The sequence below is a fragment of the Dendrobates tinctorius genome, unplaced genomic scaffold (assembly GCF_039654945.1).
Source record: "Dendrobates tinctorius isolate UK_male_01 unplaced genomic scaffold, ASM3965494v1 ptg000011l, whole genome shotgun sequence".
Lineage (NCBI taxonomy): Eukaryota > Metazoa > Chordata > Amphibia > Anura > Dendrobatidae > Dendrobates > Dendrobates tinctorius.
Window position 1 is genome coordinate 129,327,317 of NW_027361679.1, and position 12,041 is coordinate 129,339,357.

General features: G+C 42.8%; 1 protein-coding gene across 6 annotated transcripts in view; it reads left to right on the top strand.

The window, feature by feature from the left end:
* The window catches only part of FCHO1 (FCH and mu domain containing endocytic adaptor 1), a 212,451-nt gene that overhangs the window by 176,135 nt on the left and 24,275 nt on the right, over positions 1-12,041 (top strand). For all 6 annotated transcript variants that reach the window (XM_073547749.1, XM_073547741.1, XM_073547775.1 and 3 more), the window contains exon 20: positions 1,397-1,491. In XM_073547749.1, coding sequence (XP_073403850.1) covers positions 1,397-1,491 — 95 coding nt within the window. The remainder of the gene's footprint in view (positions 1-1,396; positions 1,492-12,041) is intronic.

Here is a 12,041-nt window from a genome sequence, read left to right on the forward strand (position 1 = left end):
ACACCTGAAGCAGGAGTAAAATCTGGTTTGTCAAACAAGGGCGTTAATGGACCCAGCTTGCGTGATTATACAGGGTGGGCCATTTATAAGGTTAGACCTGGGTGGGCCATTTATATGGATATACCTAAATTAAATGGGAATGGTTGGTGATATCAACTTCCTGTTTGTGGCACATTAGTATATGGGAGGGGGAAAACTTTTCAAGATGGGTGGTGACCATTGCAGCCATTTTGAAGTCGTCCCACCCTGGTGTATCCATATAAATGGCCCACCCAGGTGTATCCATATAAATGGCCCACCCAGGTGTATCCAAATAAATGGCCCACCCAGGTGTATCCATATAAATGGCCCACCCTGTAGATGATGAGTGAGTGTTGGTAATTGTTTAGTTTGTACATATATTTTTTCAATCCAAGGTAGAGATTTGAACGTCTAGGGAGAAAGGTCCCCTTGCAGTATCATCCATTACCTGAACCAGTCCACTACTCTCATAAGAAGTGCAGACTGATGGTTTTTTTTTTTTTTTTTTTTTTTTTTTTTTTTAGATCAGACAGGCTAGTACCTTTGTTCTATATTAAAAGTATCCTAGGCCTCGACATTCCCCATGCAAGCTTTCTAATGGCCAGTTGTGTAACTAGACTCTGAAGGGCCCCCCCAATACCCCGGAGACACATCCAGGTGAAGTATTTGCTGGCCTCACCTGACGGGCCCTGCAACCTCAATAGAAATGACCATGCCAATATCCTTGTTGTGACAGGAGAAAAAGGTGTGAAGAACGTAGACAGGAACGGTCTAGAATATATAAAGAAGTTCTGGCAAAATGTTAATTTGGATCACATTAATACTACCAAGCCAGGTCTATGTTTTTATTGATACCATTTTGAGCTAGATACGATGTTTTGATCGCCTCTTATTGCAAAAAACAATGTAATTCTGACTGTCTCCTATGAAGGCCAGTGAGACGCTGGCTTTCACTGGAGAATATGACCAGCACGGAGGTCTTCAACACGCTTCCGGCTGTCATGGCAACCCATCGGTATCCCACAATCATGTCATGGGTGCACTGATAGGCACATGGTATGACGCCCCCTCGCCAGAGATTGACAGCGGCATTTAACTGGTTATCAGCCGTGGGCGGAGCACCGCTCCATCCATGGCTGTTAAAGGCACATGCTTGCTGATTTAAATCAGCCATCATCTGTTAGGAAAGATACTGGCACTTCAGGGACACGACATATCACATGAATGTACATTTTATGTTCTAAAGGGGTTAAAATGAATAGGAAATATACAAATATTTCTACTTGCTGTATTTTTAGCTTTGGTTTGAAAAAAAATAGCATTTTCCCCCCAAAAAAATGTTGTGTGCTTAACTTTCATATTTTGTGTTTTCCAGATTCCTGGGGCATTTCTTCAGGACTCCATAATAGCGCGTGTTTACGTAGTGAATCTACTTATGCAACTCCCCGTATACTAAGAAGCAATAACTTTGTAAGTATATAATGGGTACAGTTTGTCCAAAAGTAGCATCCCCTCATTTGCTTTTAACTAAAATGGTCCAGAACTATAAGCTAGGGAACCTTTCAGAAGCTTAAGGGTCACTAAACTAATTAAATTTATTGTCCACAAATTGAAAAAATAGATATCTGGCACCGTTGTGTGGAAAAATACCCTGGATGTCTGCACATATATTTTTCACATTATTTTTCTCTTCATAATTAAATTTATTGCTGGCTGGGGTAGTACAAGTTGAGCTCAAGCAGGGATAGAATACGAGGAAGCCACACATAAGATGGCGATACGCGTGGGGTCTTTTCCTCATCTATTACTTCTTGCCCCAATTTACAGATTCCCCTTAAATGTCTTTTTGCCTTTTTTGTTTATAATCGTGCCGTTTCACGTGCAGTTAGAAGTTTTGTTATTGAATATGTGGATTTTTAAATGTTTAACACAGGCTTTATTGGCTGTCCATTTTTGATTGATTGTAGCTTATGGATTGATTCTTTCAGGTTGTCACGATTACTTTTTGGTGATTCCCTGCATTTTTTGCTGTGCATACACTGATCCACATACTAATTTACAATATACACACACATTTTTCTATGGTGTAACATTCCACCATGTGAGTGGACGGGGATTACTCACTTTGCAGGTCTTGGAGGTAAATGCTGGCACACTAAAGGTTAAAATGAAGCCATTCAGTTTATTACTAAGACAGTTCCAGCAGCCATTTCACTGTCTATTAAACATTCAGCTTTAACATGTGAATACAGATACAGTTTCTCACTAACGCCAGTCAGTATAAGGCTAGTTTCACATTAGCGTTTGGAGGCGCAGCGGACGCTCGGAGTGAAGCTCTGCCTCCTGCCTCGCCTCCTCCGGTCAGCTCCGCCTGTGGGCGCATGATGCTGCATGCGACCTGCGTACCCTATCTCTAGCATTGGGTATGCAGGCCGTGCGTAGGTATGCTTTGGCCGCCGCACGCGTCCTTTTTCATGGTGCGGCGATCGCACTAAAATGCAACACGTTGTGAAACTAGCCTTACATGGACGCCTGTCTGTTACCTGCTGGTGTCGGCCACACAGGTTGCCTGATCCCTATTGTCCTCAGAGGTATCCGTAAAACATGGAACAAAATACATGGTCAGTATAACACACGGTTGTCAAGACCGTTACCTGTTGGATCGGCCACACAGGTTCTCGGATTCCTCTTGTCCTCAGAAGCATCTGATAAATGTCCATTCACACATAGTCTCTTTCTGATCCCGGTCAGTATCACACGGTTTTCAAGACCGTTACCTGTTGGCCACACAGGTTCCCAGATCCCTCTTACCGCAGAGATATCCTGTACACATTTCTATCTGACCCCGGTCAGTATCACAAGACCGTCCGCTCCTTTTGGCTCGGAGTCGCCGGCACGGCTTCCCGGGCTATGCGACGTCCGTGCCTGGAACATGGAAGCTCTGTCCACACTGACAGACTCCTAACACACTCTCTCACATGTGCAACACACCTGCCTTAGATAGCTGTAACCACTCCCAGTTACCTATCACATGGCTAGTCACATGATCATGACTTCATCACAGGTCCTGCAGATTCACAACCACACAGACCTCTTCAGCCAAAACGGGGTACAGTGAGCCCCCTCACCACGAAGTGAGGCACATGGGTAGCCAGAACCTCCCAACTCTCATAGCTACCCGTAGCCCGGACCCAAATGTGAACAACTACTTAAATTTACTTACACTTAAGAAAAACACTCCGGGCTACATCACAGGGAGCTGCCATCCCTGTGACACATACCTTCCATTAACCACTTAACCACCAGTCACACCACAACGGTTATTTACTCCTGATTTTCTTTAACCATTTTTAAGGACTTAATATTGTCTTTTTGCCACTACCATTATATAAACATTTTCATTGTTACACGTTTTTGTTTTTTTGTTTTTTTTTTGGTTCTTGTTAATTGTTACCATTTGGGCATCTAAGGAGAGGTGTCAGTCTCATTATGCTAATTATCTCTTCAGAGAGGAAGAGGTGTAGAACTCTAGTGCCACCTATAGGAAGTAGCAATCCTAAAATTCAATGTCAACTCTAACAATCCTTGTCACATAACTTAGGATAAAAACCAATTTGCAGACACACTGTTTCGGGGTGCTGCCCCTCGTCAGTGCAAAGTGTGCAATCTACAGTAATTTGGCTGGATGAGAGGTGTCTGGCCAGGATCCAGTTTGTCACACTGTTACCTATTGCCTTCATAAATGGTTTTAACTTTTTGCTTTGATTTGTCCTTGTACTATACTAGAAATTACTTTTTTATTTGGGGATGCCAGTATTTTTGCATACTACTTCCTTTTTCCTGTATGGTATTTAAATTGGTTTTCCCACGAACAAAATTCATTTTATTCAATAGATATTTGAATAATAAAAAGTTCCACAATTGGTTGTGTATAATAAAATGTTCCTGTGCTGAGATAATCTTATACATGTGCCCCTGTTGTGTACGGTGTAATGGCCGTGTTTGATCGTACAGGAACATGGTCTTATCATACCACATCTCCTGGGTAGGTGAGGAAGCAAAGGAGTATACAGACAGGACAGCATGGGAATCGCAAATGATTCTGTCTTTGAGGTAAAACATTTTTTAACCCCTTTAACTTTGAGGGTGGTTTGCACGTTAATAACTGGGCCAATTTTTGCAATTCTGACCACTGTCAGATTTTTTCTTTTCGGGACTTATTGTACTTCATGAAACTGGTAAAATTTGTTCGGAATGACTTGCGTTTCTGAAAAAAAATGGAAATTTGGCGAAAATTTGGAAAATTTTGCAATTCTCCAACTTTGAATATTCAAGCCCTTAAATCAGAGATATGTCAGAAAAAATATTTAGTAAGTAACATTTCCCACATGTCTACTTTACATCAGCACAATTTTGGAACCAAATATTTTTTTTTGTTAGGAAGTTGTAAGGGGTAAAAGTTGACCAGTGATTTTCTAATTTTTCCAGGAAAAATTTACAAAACCATTTTTTTAGGGACTACATTACATTTGAAGTCACTTTGAGGGGTCTATATATTTTTTATACCCAAAAGAGACACCATTCTAAACTGCACCCCACAAGGTGCTCAAAACCACATTCAAGAATTTTATTAACCCTTTAGGTGCTTCACATGAATTTTTTGAAAAAAAAAAAAAACATTTAATAACTTTTTTCACAAAAAATTGACTTCAGATCCAATTTTTTTTATTTTGACAAGGATAACGGGGAAAAAATGGACCCCAAAATTTGTTGTGTAATTTCTCATGAGCATGCCAATACTCCAAAAATCACATTTTCCCAACAGAAATTTTAGCCACAAATTTTAACAAGTGACCCCATTTTGGAAACTAAACTCCTCCAGAGAACTGATCTAGATGTGTGTTGAGTACATTGAACCCCTAGGTGCTTTACAAAAATTTATAACATTGAGCCGTGAAAATAAAAAAATTACATTTTTGCCCCAAATTTTGCATTTTCATTAGGGTAGCAGGAGAAATTGCACCATACAGTTTGTTGTGCAATTTCTCCTCAGTACGCAGATAGCCCCCATATGTAGGGGAATACTACTTTTAAGGCACAAGGCAAAACTCAGAAGGGAAGAGGCGCCATATTGGAGTGCAGATTTTGCTGGAATGGTTTAACCCCTTCATGATCCATGACGCCTACGTAGGCGTCATGAAAAGTCGTGCCCAAACGACCCATGACGCCCCCGTAGGTGTCATGCTATAAATAGCGTTCCTGCGGGTCGGATGACCGGGGTCATTAAAATGTCACCCGACCCGCAGATAGAGGACAACATGCAGTTAAGCCCGGGGGGGTGGCTTTGCACCCACGTGGTTAGGATCGCTCTGATTGGCTGTTTCACTTTTAACAGCCAATCAGAGCGATAGTAACACTTCATCAATGAAAATTGATGAAATATTACAATCCAGCCATGGCCGATGCTGCAGTAGCATCGGACATGGCTGGAGACAGCTATTAGACCCCCCCACCGGCGATCGCCCCCCCGCCACTGAATGACAGCGGCGATCTGCCGCCGCTGTCTTCATCTGCCCCCCCCTCCCATTCCCTCCGCTCCCCGCCAGCTTCTGATTTTCCCCCCCCCCCGGTACCTTCTGAGTCCCCCTGTCGCTCCCGCGGGTCCGGCTCATGGGTGCCGCCATCTTGGAAAATGGCGGGCGCATGCGCAGTGCGCTCGCCCAAATCTGCCGGCTGCAGATTCCAATCTTTCATTTTGATCACTCTCACAGTGATCAAAATGAAATAAAAAGTAAATAAACCCCCCGATTATCACCCCCATAGGTAGGCACAACTAATAAAATAAAGAAAATATTTTTATTTTTCCATTAGGGTTAGGGTTGCAAAGAGGGTTAGGGTTGCAAAGAGGGTTAGGGTTGCAAAGAGGGTTAGGATTGCAAAGAGGGTTAGGGTTGCAAAGAGGGTTAGGGTTGCAAAGAGGGTTAGGGTTGCAAAGAGGGTTAGGGTTGCAAAGAGGGTTGGAGTTAGGGTGGAATTAGGGTTAGGGTTGCAAAGAGGGTTGGAGTTAGGGTGGAATTAGGGTTAGGGTTGGAATTGGGGTTAGAATTAGGGTTAGGGTTGGAATTGGGGTTAGAATTAGGGTTAGGGTTGGAATTGGGGTTAGAATTAGGGTTAGGGTTGGAATTGGGGTTAGAATTAGGGTTAGGGTTGGAATTGGGGTTAGAATTAGGGTTAGGGTTGGAATTGGGGTTAGAATTAGGGTTAGGGTTGGAATTGGGGTTAGAATTAGGGTTAGGGTTGGAATTGGGGTTAGAATTAGGGTTAGGGTTGGAATTGGGGTTAGAATTAGGGTTAGGGTTGGAATTGGGGTTAGAATTAGGGTTAGGGTTGGAATTGGGGTTAGAATTAGGGTTAGGGTTGGAATTAGGGTTAGGGTTGTGGTTATGGTTAGGGTTGGGATTAGGGTTAGGGGTGTGTTGGGGTTAGGATTAGGGTTAGGGATGTGTTGGGGTTAGGGCTGTGGTTAGGGGTGTGTTGGGGTTAGGGTTGAAGTTAGAATTGATGGGTTTCCACTGTTTAGGCACATCAGGGGGTCTCCAAACGAGACATGGTGCAACCATTGATTCCAGCCAATTTTGCATTCAAAAAGTCAAACGGTGCTCCCTCCCTTCCAAGCCCCGACGTGTGCCCAAACAGTGGTTTACCCCAACATATGGGGACCAGCGTACTCAGGAGAAATTGGACCCCAAAGGTTGTTGTCCAGTTTGTCCTGTTACCCTTGTGAAAATAAAAAGTTGCGAGCTAAAAAATCATTTTTTGAGGGAAAAAAAAGATTTTTTATTTTCATGGCTCTGCGTTATAATCTTCTGTGAAGCATTTGGAGGTTCAAGGTGCTCACCACACATCTAGGAAAGTTCCTTATGGGGTCTAGTTTTCAAAATGGGGTCACTTGTGGGGGGTTTCCACAGTTTAGGTACATCAGGGGCTCTGCAAATGTAACATGATGCCTGCAGACCATTCTATCAAAGTCAGCATTTCAAAATGTCACTACTTCACTTCCGAGCACTGACGTGTACCCAAACAGTTGTCATCCCCCACATATGGGGTATCAGCGTACTCAGGACAAACTGGACAACAACTTTTGGGGTCCAATTTATCCTGTTACCCATGTGAAAAAAAAATTGCGGGCTAAAAATCATTTTTTTGAGGGGAAAAAAATGATTTTTTATTTTCACGGCTCTGCGTTATAAACTTCTGTGAAGCACTTGGGGGTTCAAGGTGCTTACCACACATCTAGATAAGTTCCTTGGGGGGTCTAGTTTCCAAAATGAGTTCACATGTGGGGGGTTTCTACGGTTTAGGCACACAGGGGCGCTGTAAATGTAACATGATGCCTGCAGACCATGCCATCAAAGTCCGCATTTCAAAATGTCACTACTTCCCTTCCGAGCCCCGACGTGTGCCCAAACAGTGGTTCCCCCACATATGGGGTACCAGCGTACTCAGAACAAACTGTACAACAACTTTTGGGGTCCAATTTCTCCTGCTACCATAGTTAAAATAAAAAATTGCGGACTAAAAAATATTTTTTATTTTCACGGCTCTGCGTTATAAACTTCTGTGAAGCACCTGGGGGTTCAAAGTGCTCACTATGCATCTAGATAAGTTCCTTAGGGGGTCTAGTTTACAAAATGGGGTCATTTGTGGGGGAGCTCCAAAGTTTAGGCACACAGGGGATCTCCAAACACGGCATGGTGTCCGCTAACGATTGGAGCTAATTTTAATTTCAAAAAGTCTAATGGCGCTCTTTCCCTTCTGAGCCCTGCCGTTCGCCCACACAGTGGTTCCCCCCACATATGGGGTACCAGCGTACTCAGGACAAACTGGACAACAACTTTTGTGGTCCAATTTCTCTTGTTACCCTTGTGAAAATAAAAAATAGCGTGCTAAAAAATCATTTTTGAGGGAAAAAATGATTTTTTATTTTCACTGCTCTACGTTATAAACTTTTGTGAAGCACTTGGGGGTTCAAAGTGCTCCCTACACATCTAGATAAGTTCCTTAAGGGGTCTAGTTTCCAAAATGGTGTCACTTATGGGGGAGCTCCAATATTTAGGCACACAGGGGCTCTCCAAACGAGACATGGTGTCCAATAACGATTGGAGCTAATTTTCCATTCAAAAAGTCAAATGGTGCTCCTTCCCTTCCGGACCCTGCCGTGCGCCCAAACAGTGGTTTATGACCACATATGAGATATTGGTGTGCTCAGGAGAAATTGCCCAACAAATTTTAGGATCCATTTTTCCTGTTGCCCATGTGAAAATGAAAAAACTGAGGCTAAAAGATAATTTTTGTGAAAAAAAAGTCTTTTTTTTTTTTTTTTTTTTTTACGGATCAATTTGTGAAGCACCTGGGGGTTCAAAGTGATCACTATGCATCTAGATAAGTTCCTTGGAGGGTCTAGTTTCCAAAATGGGGTCACTTGTGGGGAAGCTCCAGTGTTTAGGCACACAGGGACTCTCCAAACGCAACATGGCAACCGCTAAATATTCCAGCATATTTTCCATTCAAAAAGTCAAATGTGCTCCTTCCCTTCTAAGCCCTGCCGTGCGCCGAAACAGTGGTTTATGACCACATATGAGGTATCGGTGTACTCAGGAGAAATTTCCCAACAAATTTTAGGATCCATTTTATACTGTTGCCCATATGAAAATGAAAAAAATGATGCTAAAAGAAAATTTGTGTTGGAAAAATTTTAAATGTCCATTTTTTCCTTCCACGTTGCTTTAGTTCCTGTGAAGCACCTGAAGGGTTAATAATCTTCTAGAATGTAGTTTTGAGTATCTTGAGGGGTGCAGTTTTTAGAATGGTGTCACTTTTGGGTATTTTCTGCCGTATAGACCCCTCAAAGTGGCTTCAAATGTGAGGTGGTCCCTAAAAAAAAAACAAACTGGGTTTGTAAATTTTGTTGTAAAAATGAGAAATCACTGGTCAGCTTTTAACCCTTATAACCCTTAAAATTTGTTTCCAAAATTGTGCTGATGTAAAGTAGACATGTGGGAAATGTTATTTAGTAACTATTTTGTCACATAACTCTCTAGTTTAACAGAATAAAAATTCAAAATTTGAAAATTGCGAAATTTTCAAAATTTTCGCCAGATTTCTGATTTTTTCACAAATAAATGCAAAAATTATCGACCTAAATTTACCACTAACATGAAGCCCAATGTGTCACGAAAAAACAATCTCAGAATCGCTAGGATGCGTTGAAGCGTGCCAGAGTTATTACCTCATAAAGTGACACTGGTCAGACTTGCAAAAAATGGCCAGGTCATTAAGGTCAAAATAGGCTGGGTCATGAAGGGGTTAAAGGTGCCATGGCCCATTGGCAGATCCCCTGAGGTGCCAGAACAACAGAAAACCCATATATGTGAACTCATTTTACAAAGTACACTCCCCAGGGAATTCATCCAGTGGTGCATTGATCATATTGACACCACATGTGCCTCACAGAATTTTATATCACTGAGCGGTGAAGAAAGAATAAATTACATTTTTACCACTAAAATGTTGTTTTGGCCCCAAGTTTTTAATTTTTCTAAGGGCTAATAGGATTTTTTTTTCCTGAGTGCGCCAATACCCTACATGTAATCAGGAAATATTTTTCAGGCACAGTGCAAAGCTCAGAAGGCAAGGAGCGCCATATTTTACTGCTATGGTTTGCAGGTGCCATAACCCACTGAGAGAGCCCATGATGTGCCAGAACAACAGAGCCCCCCCCCCCATAAGTGACACCATTTTACAAACTACACCTCTCAATGAATTCATAGAGGGGTGCAGTGATCATATTGACACCACGGGTGTGTCACAGAGTTTTATACCATTAGGAAGTGAAGAAAAAATAACTACATCTTTACCACCACAATTTTGTTTTAGCCCCAGATTTTACATTTTCACACAAGAAGTGGGTAAAAATGGCACCAAAATTTGTCCCACAATTTCTACTGAACGTGGCAATATCCCATATGTGGCTCTACAGTACTACTTAGGCTATGTGCACACGTTGCGGATTCCGCTGCGGTTTTTTCCGCGCGGAAACGCAGGTAAAACCGCAGGTAAAGTGACCTGCGGTTTTGCTGCATTTTGGCCTGCGGTTTTGCACTGCGGTTTCAAACCTCTACTATGTTAAAGGTGTGAAACTGCAGCAGAATCCGCAGAAATAATTGACATGCTGCGGAAAAAAACCCGCAGCAAAACCGCGCGGAAAAAAACGCAGCGTGAGCACTGCGGTTTTGAAAACCCATAGGCTAACATGGTAAAGTACCATGTGTGCGGAACTGCTGCAGTTCTGCAGGGCCAAAACCGCAGAGGAACCGCAGCAAAAACCGCAGCGTGTGCACATAGCCTCAGGCTAATTTCACACTAGTGTTTTTTTTGCACTGCACCTCATGCGCATATGAAACGCTCCCATAGACTGTAATGCAGTTTTTTTGCGCATAACGTGCGCATGCGTTTTTTTGAGACGGGTCGGACGGACCAAAAATGCAACAGGTTGCGTCCGGCGCGCCTAGGCGCACACTACAGAAAACCGCATGCGCACTAAAACGCATACGAACGCATGCATGCGCTAGACCATGCACACCCATGTTAAAGATAGGGGAGCAATGCGCATGTGCACGATAGCGCATGAGGCGCAGCGCTACAAAAAACGCAAGTGTGAAACCAGCCTTAGCCATATGGAGAGACTCTGGAGGGACGGAGCGCTATTTGCCTCCTGGTGCGCAGAATTTCCTAGAACAGTTTGCGGACTCCATATACAGAGCCCCTAATTGCTAGAAAAGTAGAATCCCTTCTCAAGTGACCCCATTTTTGAAACTATACCCATTGGGGAATTTATCTACAGGTGTAGTGACTATTTTGACTCCATGTTTTGACTCCAGGTGTTTTCCAGAAACAAGCAGCAATGAATGTTGCCAAGTGAAAATTGCAAACTGCCGTTGTAGTGAGTATGCTGTAGTGACCAGTACGTTATGTCTACCCCTTTCTTCTGGAGGCATGCACCTGTAAGTTAGGCAGGCTCTCCTCACTTCAGAAATGCCAAACGTGGACCCAATATCCACAGTGCACGTTTAGGTACACTGTGGGGCTCATAAGGGAGGGGGCATTTGGATTTGAGAGCGCAGAATTTGCTGAATTTCTTTTGGAGGGTGAGGAGCCATTTCACTTTTCCAGAGTCTTTGTACTACCAGTAACGTGGAAGCCCCTATATTTCCGTTTGCAGATGACAGACCAGAGTGGGGATTTGCTTTTTTGTGGATTGAGTTGAAGCTTTTATTGGGAACATTTTACATAACATTTTGGATTACAGATATCCTGCTCTCTACACTGAGCAATTACTTTGGGGTTTCCATCTAAATATCTGAGTGACGGGATTCAGATGAAATCCCTTCACTATAATGAGGCAGCAGAGTTACTCTGGACTCCGTCTACCTCTGTTCAGCGGTGTCCTTCTTTTCAGAAGTGCACAAAACTGTGGCCGACTGCTCTTTTATGCAATCCTAAAAAGACGGACGCCGCCGGATCGCAGGTCAGGCGGCGTCCACAGTGCCTCCATCTGCCTCATTATAGGGAATCTTCCACTAGAGGTCTGAATTACGTATTTCGGAAATTTACATGGAAACCCCAGTGCAAGCGCTCAGCACAGAGCGCAGGATAAATGTGCGCCGTATGTTACTGCGATCTTTTGGAGGCAGAATGAAAAAATCAACAGCAGGTGAAGAATTGGCTTTATTTATGTTTACGCCGTTCCTCGTGTGGGCTAAGTGATTAGGCAGCTTTGTTCTTCAGGTCAGTGTAATTTACAGCAATACCAGATTTATATCGGGTTTTTATGTTTGGCTGCTGTAACACACTAAAAGACGCTTTTTATTGCAAAAGATATTTTTTGCATCACCATATTTTGAGAGCTATAATTTTTCCATATTTTTGCTCACAGTCATTTGATGGCTTGTTTTTTGCAG